This window comes from Apiospora phragmitis, assembly GCF_038363925.1.
Source record: "Apiospora phragmitis strain CBS 135458 chromosome Unknown utg000001l:1.0-2902119.0:1.0-2906034.0, whole genome shotgun sequence".
Taxonomy (NCBI): domain Eukaryota; kingdom Fungi; phylum Ascomycota; class Sordariomycetes; order Amphisphaeriales; family Apiosporaceae; genus Apiospora; species Apiospora phragmitis.
In genome coordinates, this window is record NW_027117399.1 from 2,312,660 (window position 1) to 2,328,716 (window position 16,057).

Here is a 16,057-nt window from a genome sequence, read left to right on the forward strand (position 1 = left end):
GGAAACAACGTTTTTTTTCCACGAATTTATAGACTTACGGCGTGTGCTGAGTGTCCGATTTTGACGACTAGAAAAGTACACGAACTTTTTGGGTATATTTGTTCAAGCGAAGGGGCAAGGGGCTGCTTGGTGTCTACCAAGGGCAAGCGGAGGAAAAGATATGTTGTCTCATGTCCCATACATTTCTCGACGGTCCTTGCTATTATTTGGAGTTTTGAATATATACCCTACTTCAGCTCAATACCCATGCGCGATTCTACGGATGTTGTCTTGCTACTATATAAACTTCGATGATGTCTTGTGTGTGTCTGAATACCATGGCGTGCCATCTGTGGTAACAACGAACTTTAAGTCATTCCCTGCTTTTAAGCATATTATACTACCTGACTTGAGTAAGATACTGTTTGCCAGGGCAGGCGCGAGCAAACATGGAGTAATGGCTACGGACAACAACACAGGTAATATAAAGGAACTTTCCGTCTCCCCTTTTATCTAGACTAGTGCCACATTACTAGGCCAGGTAGAACCTTGGTAATCACGTCTTTCGAGTCACTCAATGATGAGTACCGCGCTAAGCATTTTGTTCCCTTGCAGCTCCAGTAATTCTATATCAGTACAGCGCTTTGCTGTTGCTTAACCGACTTGGTGAACTACTTAGCATTTCTGGAAATGGTCAGCGCCCGCTGAGACTGTCTGTTCGAGAGACACATGTGTACATTAGTTAAGATAGTACCGTGAATATGGCAGTGCGAACCCCCTTTCCATCCCAGCAGCTACACTCCGAAAAAGTCGGATTTGTCTAGAAACTGGGACGTGGTAAGGCCGCATCGACAACCTCTATTGTAGCTATGCCCTGGATCCTTCCACTCCTACTCCAATTTGGCTGAGAAAGCTGTTGGTTATCCGTGTCTATTCACGGTCTAGGTGCTGGGTAGCCTGGCTCTTTTCTTTGAAAGAGAGCAGCAGTGTACTTATTCCGGAGCTATCTTGGTCTCGCGAGTAGTCAGATTCAGGGGTAGCCAAAATTGCGAGCACGCACCTACCCCCGAGGCTTTGCTATAATAGCCAGTCTTTACGGATGAGCGTCGTCCTGGGATTCTGCCGTGAAACTAGGATTGACAAGGGAAACAGCTCGCCTCGGCGATTGTTACCAACGTGGATGACGCCGGAGACTTCTCACCCAGACGAGTGCCGACACTACTGAAAAGGGACATCGTATCTACATCATACATACAGGTATATTGGCGTGTGACACTTGTGTTTCCTGTGTCGTAGGTATCATTAATTCGAATCACTCGCATCGTAGGGCCGGCTGAAATCTCCCCAACCCTCTGTAACCCTGATTCGATGCCATGTCAGCAGCAGAAACAACATACATATGCAAAAAGAGCAAGTTGCACTCGGACAAATAGACTCGGAAGAAAAAAAGTCATCATATGTCCTCTAGATACGGGCAAGCATACCAAGTGGTTGCCACAACTGCATAATGAGTCAGAAATGCATTCGCCTATTGTATTTGCTTCCTGCTCAAAAATACTTCAATATATCTAGTCTCGTAACTTAAGTATACATGTTGGGAGGGCCTTTCACCTGGCCACCAAAGGAATCTGTTCATGGGCCTATATACAGGGGGGTACAGGGTGGAAGGACTGTGGGAAGAGAAGCCGAACAAATGAGTGGGTACATCGTAGCTCATGCCTCATATCATTGATGTATCAACGGGAAAGAAAGACATAAACTCTTGTATAGCGTACACGGCCCCTGGTGGTATCCCATTTGAGCTTCTTCCTAGTACGCTCAAGCCTACCACAGAGGGGGCTGCGGCACGGCTCCGTCCACTTATAGTCGACGAGCCGCCGCCTTGGCAACAGGAGGAGCGCCGCTGCCAGCCGGAGCAGGAGGCGCCGCGCCACCAGCGGCGGCGGCCGGGGGAGGGGGTGGAGCAGCACCACCAGCAGGCGGGGCAGGAGGAGCAGCGCCGGCAGGGCCAGCGGGGGGCGGGGTCGGGGGAGCTGCTGCACCAGCGGCGGGAGGGGCAGGAGGTGCCGCGCCGCCTGCAGCAGCAGCAGCAGGGGGAGCTGCAGCCTACATATATCATATTTGTGTTAGCAATAGTTACAGGATCAGGGGTAGTGTTCGTTAAGTACTGGAAGGGTAAGGGGGTATGGGGATATTTACGGCTCCTCCAGCGGCAGCAGCAGCAGCTACTTTGCCCTTACCCGCTGGCGCGGCGGCGGTGGCGGGGGCACCAGCACTACCATCAAGAGTTAGCACACAGCTGTATAAGTTAAAGGGATATTACAAGTTCTTACGCTCCGGACGGGGCAGCAGCTTTAGCGGCAGCGGCAGCGCCAGCACTACCACAGAGTTAGCACAAAGTTATATGATATATAGGAGGAGAATTGTCGCAATACTTACGCTCCAGATGGGGCAGGTGCTTTGGCCTGGGGAGGTGCAGCTCCAGAAGGCGCAGCAGCTTTGGCAGGAGGTGCGGCCCCCAAGGCGGCGGCGGCGGCTTTGGCGGCAGGAGGTGCTGCGACGGCGGCACCACCGGTACCGGCACCAGCAGGCGAGGCCGGAGCGGCCGCAGCAGGGGCGGCGAGGGCGGCAATGGCACCCTGGTTTAGCAGATGAAAGATGTCAGCTTCGATGTATGCATGTGTGTACATGGGCACGTAGGAAAAGGCGGCGGAGGAGGATGAAATGGAACACTTGCGGCGCTGCGGCGGGAGAAGGCTGTGTTGGGGAGCTGGAAGGCTGCTGTGGTGGCCAGGCCGCAGGCGAGCACCTGAGCGACTAAAGGGGCGTGCATGACGATGGTAGGTGATGTCAAAAGCGCTCGGTGAAGGTGATCGATGATCTGCGTGTGCGATGGGCTCCGTAGACGAGTGGCGTTGGGATTGGTTGTTAGTTAATACAGGGAGCGGCCGGCCACTTGATGAAAAGAAAAAAGAAAAGCTCGGGTGATCGTCGATGATGCGTGTAGAAGGTGACGAGGAAGATTACAGAGAGTCTTCAGGAGTTGCACTCTGGCATATTATATACAAATCAACAGGAAAGTGAATCGACCCCTGAGTAGCCAGTGTGGCCGTGAGATGAGGCCCCGTACTTGTCGGTGTCTTTCAGGGTATCAAGATGTTGGCCGTCTAAAACCTCCGATGTAGCCCCATACCAATGGCTCCATCGAAGCCAGGCATTGCGTTATCGTGAAAACAGGACTGCCTTGAGCAGGCGCCTGCGCGTTTACACAGCCCATGCCCCCATGTCGTTGGATTAGCTACAGATGTGCGCAAGGGACTGTACAGAATAAAGTTATATCGCACCGATCTGATAACCCGCGGGGGAAAGGGGAGTGGGGGGCCGTTGTTTGGCTAGCCTGGTTTCATCGCCAGCACTGCCTTTCTGGGCGCTCACAGGTTGTGTCGACGGGACCCCCCCCCTGTACACGTTTCAGGCTGCCCCAAGATCTCTGGCCTCAGATCGGGAGCTTCTAGAACCTATCATGTCTTCTAAAAGCACATCTTCGTTAATGCCGCCTCTTAAGACCGGCAGATAAAGTTCCGTCATATATCCAGTTCTCCCGGCCCCCCCGCGACTCTCCTAGGTGGACCAACGCCTCTGATATTTGGCCAACGTTGTTTTCCGGGGATTGTCATAATACATTCTTTGAAAACAGGGAGCACCCACAAATGTACTGAGACAATCCAGATCCTCTGAGTTGCGGGAGCTAGACATCAAACGACATAACAATGAGTGGCATTATCTGAGTTGGAAAACACGGCTTGTTCCAGCGTCCTTCGAGTAATACGGAGTTTCCGTCTGATATTCTGCTCCATCTGATTGCTGATGCAGGAAACAACAAGATCGTTTCAAGTAGATCGGATTTCGACTTTGAATAATACTATATGAAGTCCTTCTAGAACACGCTACCTAATGCCTGGAAACCCAAAACATACCCTCCCGGGGCGTCAAACAGTTGTGTTTGAGCAAACGTGTTTCTCTCCTTTCACTTTTGATTCAATGTCGAGTCAGTCACCTAACAGAAACAGCAGCTCTGTAACGAGCAAGTTACTGAGCTCGAATATGGAACACTGGTAGGATGATTCTCACCGCATGTAGATGAGTTGCGGCGGGGCGGGGCGCCGGAGGCAGTAAGTGGCGAGGTGGTGGACGCCAACTCGGTAATTCCTGGCACCGGAAGGCGTTGACGGGATCTCAAGAGCCAATCATGGGTTACGTTCAGTCAGAAACCGAGAAAGGAGATTGAAGAAGCTTCCAAGGAACCAGATTTTCGCCCTTGCCCGGTTGATCGGAGCGGAACGTCTGCGGGAATGCCAAGGAGCTGCCAAGCCCGATTGCCAGGTGTGTCCCTGGACTTCCAGGAACGCGATTCATACTTGCCGCCTTGGTTGGCGGCGGCGCGGACTAGTGGCTTCGTGTATGGCTACCCGCATCTCCCGGCCGGGCTAAGTTCTACGTCAACCAACCCCGATTAATTTATCTGCTGTTGCATTTACGGTTGCTGCGTCGTTGCATAGACTCCTTGGTGGTGCAATCCGACACCGGCAGTGACAATGAAGGTCTCATGATATTGGGGTTTTCATGAATAAATGGCGGGCCCAGTTGACAAGTAGCACTTTGAATCTGCGGCTTCAGTCCTTTTTTCCCCATTAGCCTACCGACAGCTTCTTTCAAAAGATGAGGCGACTCGTCTTAGAAAACATTGGCTGAGGGAAAGGACGGGAGTGACTGTGTCGACTCCATGATGGGATAGGGGGCCTGAGGACGAACAGTTTCCAGATCTAGGTGCTTACTTACCGAGAAGAAGGTAAACAGCTCTGAGGTGGTCTTTTCGCGAGCGGAAACTGATTAAAAATAAAAATACGAGTTCTAAATAATAAACGAGGTGACCCCAGACTTCTCGCAAACCCAGCTACCATAGCACAGTACCCTCACACTTGATACTTGGGCTCGATCCAAACCAAGACAATGTTATTTGTATTCCATTATTCAACATTGATATCATCGTCATCTTATCTCAAGTGATCAAACACCACTGAAGGCTTAGAATCACCAGCTCTACCAGCCATCCACTATCGTAATCACCAACAACCACCCAACCTGATATCGTGCAAACGCCGCCCTAAACACCTCTGCTTTTGCGCAGCAACTGTGTTTCAGCAGCCAATACACCTGCTTACCCAAAATTTCTGACGATACATGTTCCTCGTCCGACACGACACGATATTTACCACCCCGTTTACGTCCAAAGGTAATACGAGAATACGTTCTCTCCTCCCATATATGCAAGATGCTCACTGTCCCTTCACCTGAACTAGAAAGCATCTTTTCGTTTCAAGACAGCCACGCCAGGCTCCTACCAACCACCCGTCGCCACCCACCGCTTACCAACTTCACCACCGCACGCCAGACCAGTACTGGCCAGTCCAAAAAGATCTGTTTCCGAATGCCCTACTATGACCAGCATCGATGAGGCGACTCGCAAGCATTGGCTCAAGCTTCTATTCCATCCCTCTGCCGGGTACTTCTCAATAGGTGGTAGGTTCTACATCCTTATCACATCAAAGTGCAGCCCACTTCAATATCACAGCCACTCAAAAGAAACCACATGCGACGGAAATTGAGAACAGCACTTCGAGGAACATATCGTATCATTACCGAAAGAAGCTTACTCACTGTTACATTATCCTTTTTACTAAACTCAAATCACTTATTTCAATATTTTTATTTCTTTCTTGTTGCTTCTTTACTATTTCAAGTTCGTTTTTATTCACATTCTAATCCGTACTTATAAACAGAACATTTAAGCCTCTGAGAAGATACTGCAGGACCTTGCATGTGTACGCCACGGCCACTACTCACTACGTATTGCAATACCTGCAGAGTCCTATTGAGGACAAAGAGGATGACAGACACGGCGTGTTTGGTGGTCTCGGTGGCTCCACTGGCCATGTGTAAGCGACTTTCGGGGTTTATTCCTTCTTGTTTCAGTGTTTATTCCTTATTATTCCAGTCGTTATTCCTCGTTATCCCAGTGTCTCAAGAGGAATGGACTTACCGTTTATTCGAGGAGTTGCCATTATTATTCCCTCCTGAGACATCTTGATTATCCCAAAAAGAGTAATACTAACGCCGAGAGTCGGTAGGTATCAGCTGGGAGAGATCATCGAGGTCGTGGAGACCCCCGAAGGCGACAAGAGTCATAAGGCCCGACACCAGGAGCTGACCGCATTGATGGAGAGTGCGACGATCTTGTATATTCACACTGAAGCGGCCACCGGTTTGAGCATTGTCTACCTCAAAAGCCAAGCCAACGCCGAGGAAGAGGAGAAACCCAACGTCTTTGGTGATATCTGCAACTCTTTGGGACAGCTAGCTATGCTGTCAAGAGCCCTCAAGGCCGTGTTGACCAAGGTAGACCTGCCGCTAAATCTTTGGAAACGGGAATTCCATACACCAGAGCTCTATATGGAGGGCCTCCTCAACGGGTGCTTAGAGGACGAGCAGGACAACAAAGCCTTCTCGCCTTGTCAGGTGGCAGTAGAACACATGCTCCTCGCGGCTCGAGACCTGCTTCGGTTCTCGGTCGTGGTTTGATGTTCGCTTTCGACCGGTTCGACGCCGCCAGTCCCAGCGAGCATCGTTTCTTCCAGGGCACAGAGCTGGCTGAAATCGCCAACGTGTATAACGATCCGGAGCGGATGTATCACAAGGCGCGAGAGAATTTCCAGAACGAACCGGATAGCCCTCTCGAATACAGCTTCGATCAGGCCCCTTGTGGAGGAGATGAAGACGCGACCGGATTTTAGCCATTTTCGAGCTGGAGCACGTACTGGATCCAGCCAACGACTTCTTCTCGACGCGTAGAAAAGAGTCAAAACGCTAGACCACTAGCGCTGATAAGATTCGAACTTATCACCGAAGATCATGCATCTCTTCCTTGACACTATCGGACAGTAAGAGCGCACCCGCGCTCTTCATTGAGAGGGATCTTCGCCCGACTTCACCCCTCGTCAGGTCGTCACCCGCCACGGTAACCGGCAGCATTCTCAGAGCTTAGGTACGTCTATCAGCGCTCCAGAAAAGAGTCAGAAGAGGAAGAACCCGCAAGACAATCAGGCGATCCTCTCCACGGAAGAGAATGAGTTATGTGATACACTGAGCCTACCGAACTATCCGCCTGAGCCCAGACATCAGGTCATACAACTCGTCGATTGCTCGAAATCCGAGCTCGCGAAGTTTATATCCTGGCACCTGACGCATTTAGACTAGACGAAACGCGAAGAAGTCCAAAAAGCGTGCAGAATTCGGACATCCCGCATTAGAAAACTGATCGAGCCGGGGTATTGTTACCACATCTCCGGAATCGAAAATTGGGATCCTTAACCGTTGGCATTAGAGCCCAACCAGTTAAAGTATCAGACGGCTGAACTGTTCGCAAATCAATCTTTCATCTTCAGCCGGCCCCCGAACTTGACGGTTCACTGGACTCCCGTTGAACGTATCATTGCAGAAGCTGTTGATCCCGGATCTCCCGAGTTCTATCTTGAGGGACTGAAATCTTATCTCCCTCCAAAGATAAAAGCAGCATTTGAGAAGCACCTGGAACTGGCCAGAAACGGATCACCTCGGGAAGCCGACCTCGTCTTGACGGTCAAGCGACGTTGTTGTTTAAGAGGCATGTTTTCAACGCCGTATGCTACGGACGCTTGGCATAGTTAGATGGAACGGCTCGACGGATAATATAATGGCTTCATCAACGTTATCGTCTTAATACAGGGACTCGCAGTGCCTAACCAGTCACCGTTTATTCCACTGCCAGTTATCCAACTGCCCGTAAACTGCCATTTATCCCACTGTCGGTAAACAACCTACCCAGTTACCAGCTATCCCGCTGCCCGTGAACCACCAGCTGTCCCACCAGCGATTCCATTGCCAGTAAACTACATAGGATGGCCGGCCGGAGTGACTTAATTTCACGGGTGAGTACGCAGCGGATAAAAAATGTACGTAGATGCTTTGTATGGAAATCATTATTATTGCTGGGGTTTCATAACATGGATTTTCACGACGGCAACTGCGATTCTAATGACGCTACCTCGCCGACGGTAGAAGATCTCACCATAGCTGAGCGCGTGCTGAAGGCAATTGACATTGGCGTCAAATCACTCGCGTCTGGTCCAGTCAGTCAGGACCGGGAGAATTTCATCCGCCAAAGTATTGTGAGTCAATAGCCAGCAACCTTGTGAGATAGAAATTCACTGACTACTCGACTTATACGACTTGAACGACTGTGAGAATCCACGACGTTTAGCAGACTAGACGAGGAATATCTGACGAATACTGGGATTAACTATACGGTAAAATTATGGGTTTGATGTATTACCCAGTCGATATCTATTCCGCTGCCAGCTATCCCACAGCAGCGTATGGCCACACTGAAGTAGAAAGACCAGAGCGCCAAAATAAGTGACGTCTAGTCCATGTAGTTATGTGCTGTCCACTGATCTTATTCTCTGTTGGCCTTGTGGCTGAAATAAGTAGGTGTCTTCAAGACTTGGAAGATGTTTCAGCCAAGGGACGAAGTTTTCCCTCTTGTCAACCAGGGTAAATAGCCGACTAGTAGGAATGTCCGTTAATCATACTTGGGAATCTTGATATGCATAGAGTGGGCGTATATAAGGAAAAAAAAAAGGCAGAAAGAGAAAAAGAGAGAGAGAGAGCACGGCAAGGAAAGAAAACAGACTTAGAAGAAGCTCAGCACAGTTACGATATCGCTTCATGCTTTCGCCAGACCTTGAATAGGCTGGTCAGAGTGCACGAAGCAAAACTGTTCCTCATCATTGCTTCGTAACAAAATCAAGAAATATTTCGAGCTCTTTTTATCCCTCCTCCAAAGCTCAGCACAGCGAGTACTTCCCACTTTGCCGACGATTGCTCGCCTTGGCTTCCGCTGGACTGCAATCCAGCAGGCAGAGAAGTCCACGCTCTTCTTCGTCATTGCTTTGGTTCCATGTATCGATTCACCGCTGCCCCCATCCCAGCGTATCGGCCAGGACTCAGTACGGCCTGGCGTCCCTTCTCGGGGAAGGAGCGAAGTAGTCGCCCATCATCACCTGCGAGTGGTCTTGTGTCTCCGATAATGGATCAAATCAAGAATCAAGAAAGCTAACAGAGCCCTTAGACGAGGGTAAAGGTTCATGATGAAAATCAGAGAGCTTGAAAAGTATTTATGAGGAGCAACAGTCTTCAGTGTAAAAAAGTTGAAAAGGGTGCCTACTAGATTAAAATAGTTTTTTTATTGCTTATCGCAAAAGAATAGATAGAGAAGTCATAGATTTACCGTACAAAAATTACATAGCATCAAACCTACCATGTCCCAGCAGCTGGCGGTACATAGACTTCAAGCCACACCTAAAAAGAGGTGTGTTTGCAGATTTGCGGTATTTCGACCTTGCTACATATAGTGTGTTAGTGTACTCACCGGCTAAGATCGACACCGGTAGGTATGGTGCGCCAATACCAGCCGGTGTGATGCATACATCACCGGCAGCGAAAGTCGTGATGTTCTTTCGGTGTTGAAGGGATTCTCGGCGCCGGCAAGCCTGAAGTATCAATAATATTCCACGCTTGCCAAATTCGGGCTCTAGAACAGCGCTTTCTCGTTTCAACGTGTAAATAAACTTAGCAGGTCTGACCATTAGGATGGAATCTTTTGTTATATCTCTGTGAATCATTAGCCTAGAACATTCTTCAACCTCTCAACATAATTGTTTTCAGCCTCTTCATCACAAGCGGTTCATCTGAACATACACGGGAGTGTCGTTCTTACCGTACCTCATCCTGCTCAAAAAGGACTTGAGTAGATGAGAATTTCTATCCAAGAGAGTCATAACTATTAAAATGGCAGTTGCGCCTCATCAGGCGTTTTTCCGAGTTTCTCAATCAATCATCTTGTTCACACTACGAGATCTCATCTCAAGGATAACAATCTATTTTTCGCTAACCTAAACCCCCATACCTTCTCCCAAATCATCACCACTCTTCATGATCATCAACCTACCAAACCCACCGCAACACCCCCAAAGACACGCTAGGTACCGTCACTTACTGCCAACTATTCGACATGGACTCGGAATCCGACGAAGAGAGTTGGGCATCTTGCCATGAGTATCCTTCCGATTCAGAATCAGGTTCCTCACCGGGGTCCGAAGAAGATACCAATCACCATTCCGAACAGAAAGAGACAAACATTGAACACCAATTCGAACAGAAAGTGACAGAACTCAAATACCTGAAACGGGATCGACAAGAGACAAGCAAGGATCGGAATATACTTGAGACCAAGCTTGCGAACTCAAAGGCGGGCCATGCTGAGCAGGAGATAGCAATCAGAAAGCACGAAGAGTTACTTGAAAGCGCCAAACGCGAGTCAAACAGATACCTTGGCGATGCCGAAGCCACCGAGAAGACCATCAGTGATATTGATGCCAAGGCGAACACTCAGACCCAGAAGATAGACACCCTCGAAGAAGAGATCGATGGCCTCCGTACGCGCCTGCCGCCGGGTTCTCAGGACCCTCAACCCCGGACTAGCGTTCTCAAGAGAGGTTCGGACGACTTCCATGACTACGCGCGTAAACGCCTACGTACGCAACAGAGAGAGCAGGATGTAGAGCTTGCCGAGGCAGAGTTTCATACCAAAGAAGGCTGGACACGGGCTAGATTCGACAAGAAAACCGGAATTGCCTACGCACCAGTCAGCGAAGAAGCGCGTGAAATGGCTGCGAAGGTTATCGTAACCCTTGAACAGCAGGTATTCCCCATGCCACTCCAGATCCGACAGGTCTTTCAGGATACGCCACAAAGGATGAGGGACCGAAATAATACAGAGTCAATTGTCAAGGACAAGCCCTACCACACCTTTTTCGACTATTTGGCTGAAGGCATCCGGGCCTTGCAGAAAAGCGTCGACGTCATGGTCACTCAGCTGATTCATCTCCGACACTCGTTCAATTCGGGCGCAGAAGCCAACCCCGCTAACGTGAGAGAGCTTCTCGACAGCTTTGAGAAGGCGTACTCGTGGTACGAACTGCAAGACCTTATCGGCTTCGATCTGGAAGATGAGTACGACGAAGTGACCGACCAGGCGAGACTCAGTCTGAGCCGTGCATTGAGCCAGGGGTCGAACGTGAGTCCGGACATCGAGCGTTTAATCTCAAAGCTTCTCGAGAACATGTCAAGATTTGCTTTCTGGGCGACGTTGCTCGGCGGATGCCTCGTGGAAGGGTACGGTAGAGGGGACTTCGAGGACGATGACGATGACCATGGAATCAGTGGTCCCGGCATCTCGGATCTGGCCAGAATCGTTGAACGATACCACGATCTCGAGAAAAGTCCATCCACAGGTTTGATATTTATGCCTGGATTCATACGCTCCGATGGACTCAAAGCTGGATACAGTCTTAGGCCCCTGCATTCGACAGAGCTAGCTGGGGTCCCCGAAAAAGTTCTGGGGAAGCTGATCGCACACGTACAACATATAGAAGTCAACATCTGGAACTTCCTCCGTGGCTGGCCTCTGAAACAAAACCTATGGATTACCGAGGGGCAGTCATACCAACCATTCTTGTACTGGAAACCTCTCCGACGCCGGCTCGACCACCAGCTCAGGTGGTGATGGCGCCTCTACATCCGAGGAACCCGATTCTGAACCTGATGGCGGCTCTATGCCCATAGCTCCCAATACTGATTCTGATGGCTACTCTACGCCCGAGGACTCCAATACTGATTCTGACATGTAGTTCGGCCGGCCTCCACCTGACGGTTAAGCGAAGCCGTTGCTATGCTTTTGGAGGAGCATATTGGGGATACCGACTAAGCCAGCTGACGGTGCTACGGTCACCCCATGCAACGGCGACCCCTAAATTTAGATAGCCCCTGACAGCACCACATATAAATCAGTATATAAACTAGTTAGCTTTTGATTTATAGTTAATTAAATAATATTATCGTCTTCCTTTTCTTTTCCTCTTTCTAATGGGCCGTAGACTTAACGAGTCAGTACTATAACGCGCGATTTAAGATATTATAAATAGCTCGTTAATAAAATAAGCCGCCGAGAAGTATAATATCCTTAAAATAACTTTAAGGGCTCGGATTTACGGCCGCAAGACTATAAAATAACGGAATAAGTCCTTCTAAGCTTTAATAATAGCGGAAGAGTTTTAAATCGTAACTTAATACCTTACGTAGTATAATTTAAGCTGTTTACCGGCGTACGTTATTTTCTAGATGTTTGCTTAATAAATTTTTTAAGTTAACGGGATTAATATAATACTCGGTAAACACTAGGTTAAAATATTTATTACTCGCTATTTATTTATCGGTACTACTTTTTTTAAAAAGATAAAGTTTTTAAAGCTTAACGTAACTTTTATAAAAAAAATTATCGAGTTTTTCGAGCGGCTTAATAATCTTATTTTAAAATCGATCCTTTTAGAGTTTTAATTTAATATTAACGAGATTAATAATTAGCTCGGTTATAAAACGAATATAATAATTATTAAATTTATTAAAATAAAGAGAATATTAATTATAAACTCTTTTAACCGAAAATAAGCTTTTATGATTAAATATAATAACGCTTTAAGCCGAGCCTTGCCTCTTTTTATTATATTTAAGGGTTAATAGGTTTAATAGTAATAGTTTTTAGAAAAAAAAGACTCATTAACGGATATTATAAAGGATTAAGTCGTTACGGTATCCCTTAAAGGCTAGACTAATAAGGAGCTAGCCTTAGTATAATTAAATAAGGTCTTCATCCCTTATATAAAGCTTAAAAACGAGGACTAGTAACGGCTTATTATCTTAAATGGCTACGCCAGCCACGTAAGCGAGGACTTTATTATAACGTACTTAAAGTATAAGATATAGCTTCTCTTCTTTTCGGCACACTTGTCGTACTTATTATAACCCTTAGATTTTAATCCTTTTAATATATTAAAAGATACTTATTATTAAAAAATAATTTTATATTATATAGGGTTTAATAATATAAATATAAATAAGAAAAACTTCTTTTAATATTACGAGCTAATTAAAAAGTTTATTTTTCGGCCGTATATAATAGCTGGCGGCTAAGCCGTAACTAATATATTCCTTCGCGATATTACTAAGCCCCTTAATAGCTAGAATCGAAGGATAGAAAACCAGGTAAAAGCAGGACTATTTAAGCCTCCCCCCAACGTTTTTAATAAATAATTCTCCTTTATAGCGTTACTAATACTTATAATTAACCGCTAAATTAAAGAGTTAACGGATACGCTTAATAATAATAATACTATTTTTAATAGCGCGACGCGCCGGGTTTTATTCCGGAAGCTTTAAAAGAGTTTAAATACTTTAAACGGCTAGATCGGTTAACGTATCCCATAAGCGAATGTCCTACACAAGCGAATGTCCCACTTTCATAAATTTCCTCATAGCCTTAACCTTTTTTTTATATTTTTTTACGTCCGAAAATGTTATAACTTTAAAAAGAAAGTGATATAATTCTAACGCTTTAAGCGTTCTAGGAAGACTTAACTTTAAGCGTACGAAAGGCTATATTAATTTATTATATCTTATCGAAAACTTTATAGCGTAAACGAAATAATTAACCTATACGACGCGAAATATTTACGAATTCTTAAAAGCTTTTAAATTTTAAAAAAGATGCGATTATTTAATATATTATTAATTTAAATACGTAATCGTTTCTTCCCCGGTTAAATAATATAGAAGATATAGCGAATCGATTATTTAATTTACGTAACGCGGGACGCGTCGGCGTTAATTAGGCCTCTAACTTTATACGACGATAACTAAACCTCCGGACGCGTTTTAACCGAAGAATCGATTATTAAAAAGTCCTCTATAAAGATCCCGACGCGTATCGCGCGTAGTTTACCCTTATACGGAATATAATTTATAAATACGGGATTTAAAAGGAGGATATTTATAACTTCGACGAAACCGGCTTTTTTATAAGTTAAATCTCGTTCGAAATAATCGTAACCACTTTTAATTAACGCGGAAAGCCTAGGGTAATATAGTAAAAGAACCGGGAATAGGTTATAATTATTTAAAGCGTCGGATTATACGGTTACGCCATCCCTCTATATATTATCTTTACCGGGAAAACGCACCTCTCTTCCTAGTACGAAAACAGCCCATTGCCGAAGGACTAAGTAATCGCAATCATTAAAAATAGCTGAACTACGAATAAAAAAGGCGAGAACTAGATTTAATACTTTAATTAATATACCAGGTCTCGTACGAAAAGTCGTTATCGCCTCCTAGTCCTAGACGGCTACGAAAGCCACTACTCGACAGCTTTCGAGCTCTATTATAAAGAGAACTCGATTATTATATTTTATATGCCTTCTTATTCGTTATATAAGCTCTAGCCTCTTGATGTCGGCTGTTTTCGTATATTAAAAAGGGCGTACGGAAAAGAAATTAAATGTTTTATACGAGCGTATATTATTCACATTTTAAAAGAGGACTTCCTACCAGCGTTTTTAAAAGCGTTCTAGGCGATTTTCACCGTTTCGAATATACGAGGAGGCTTTTAAAAAATAGGACTCGTTCCGTATAATCCGGAATATATTATTTCATAATTAGATATAAAGTTACGTATTTTAATACCTCCGGGGACGTTTTTTAGTTTATTTATTCTTTAAGAATTAAAAACTTTAAACAACCCGATTAAAGCTTAATCTTAAACCGAATATATTCGAAACCGTATCGTATAGTATTAAAATAGTTTTTTAATATTTATTTTAATTAGTTTTAATTAAATTATAAAGGTTATAATATATATTATATACCGAGTTATTTTTTTTAAAAAGTAAGAACGCGATATTTTAAAAAGTAAATAAAATATTTAACCGGCGCCGCCGTATAAAAAAAAACGGCTATAAAATAAAAGATTATTTTATATATAAACTAAAAAAGACTTATAGTTTTAAAAGAACGTTAATAAATAATTATAAGATAAATCGCGTTAAAGGAGTAATTATATAAAAACGTTTAAGACACGCTTATAGCGCTATAAAATTTACGGAAAGCCCGGGTATAATACGCGTACTTATTAGAATAATATAGAAGTATTTAGAGATAAGGATTCCGATTAATTTTAATATATTAAATACGTTATAGTGAAATTAATTTATATTTTATTAAAAGGGGTGTAAAAGAATAGGACATTCGCTTGTATAGGATATTCGCTTGTGGGATACGTTAATTAAAATACGAGAAGTTAGTTTTAAAAAATAATTTAAAAAAAAGAGGTAAAAGAAAAAAAGAGTAATACTTAACCCTAACTAAAAATTTACGCGTATACGAGATATTATAGTAATTAAAAAGGAAATAAATAACGTTACACCGGAACCCTAGGCTATTACTCTTTTATCGTCGGCGCCGGAAGCCGTTATAATTAAATCTAACTTTAAATCTAAGATTAAGAGTATTATAAAAGCGTTTCGAGATTAAAACGGTATTTTTAAGATTTTGTATTAATTTTTAATTAAATTATTCGTATTATTATTATATAATATTATTATTAGTTTTTAGGGTCGCCGTTGCATGGGGTAACCGTAGCACCGTCAGCTGGCTTATGAAAGACATGGAGCGGATGATGAGGGGGCATATACACAGAGCACAGACTCGGTGTCGCAGAGGATAGCTTGGGTACCGAGGCAAATGGCTCTGGAGGAGACATTGTTGCAGATCAGGTGCACACGAACAGCCACGAACACCACTCCCTTACACCTACGTTTCCTGGAGATGACGAGCTTGCGAGCCACCCCAAGCGGGTAGGGAATATTGATTGGAGGGAGGTGTACAGACAGAAAAGGGTTGGTTATACATGGTTACACTCGTAAGAGGTTAGATAATTATTACTATCCCTCAAATGGCACGTTAGCTACGAAATCCCCGACGTGGGCAAGGAGCAGCAAAGCTGCCTCAAGAAAGGACCAAGTAAGGTACA

General features: G+C 45.2%; 4 protein-coding genes across 4 annotated transcripts; 3 read left to right on the forward strand and 1 right to left on the reverse strand.

Annotated features, from left to right (window-relative positions):
• Positions 1-1,839: 1,839 nt before the first annotated feature.
• PG994_000698 (uncharacterized protein) lies at positions 1,840-3,197 on the reverse strand (the record flags this gene model as incomplete). Its single annotated transcript, XM_066852107.1, has 5 exons — positions 1,840-2,085; positions 2,179-2,254; positions 2,313-2,357; positions 2,419-2,788; positions 3,173-3,197. 5 exons carry the CDS (start codon positions 3,195-3,197, stop codon positions 1,840-1,842), a joined length of 762 nt encoding a protein of 253 aa, XP_066722739.1.
• A 3,058-nt stretch (positions 3,198-6,255) lies between these two features.
• PG994_000699 (uncharacterized protein) lies at positions 6,256-6,618 on the forward strand (the record flags this gene model as incomplete). The annotated part of the gene is made up of 1 exon (XM_066852108.1): positions 6,256-6,618. The coding sequence occupies one exon, from the start codon at positions 6,256-6,258 to the stop codon at positions 6,616-6,618; it is 363 nt and encodes a 120-aa protein (XP_066722740.1).
• A 1,460-nt stretch (positions 6,619-8,078) lies between these two features.
• PG994_000700 (uncharacterized protein) lies at positions 8,079-8,468 on the forward strand (the record flags this gene model as incomplete). The annotated part of the gene is made up of 2 exons (XM_066852109.1): positions 8,079-8,243; positions 8,448-8,468. 2 exons carry the CDS (start codon positions 8,079-8,081, stop codon positions 8,466-8,468), a joined length of 186 nt encoding a protein of 61 aa, XP_066722741.1.
• Positions 8,469-10,147: 1,679 nt separating this feature from the next.
• PG994_000701 (uncharacterized protein) lies at positions 10,148-11,701 on the forward strand (the record flags this gene model as incomplete). Its single annotated transcript, XM_066852110.1, has 1 exon — positions 10,148-11,701. The coding sequence occupies one exon, from the start codon at positions 10,148-10,150 to the stop codon at positions 11,699-11,701; it is 1,554 nt and encodes a 517-aa protein (XP_066722742.1).
• Positions 11,702-16,057: the final 4,356 nt, after the last annotated feature.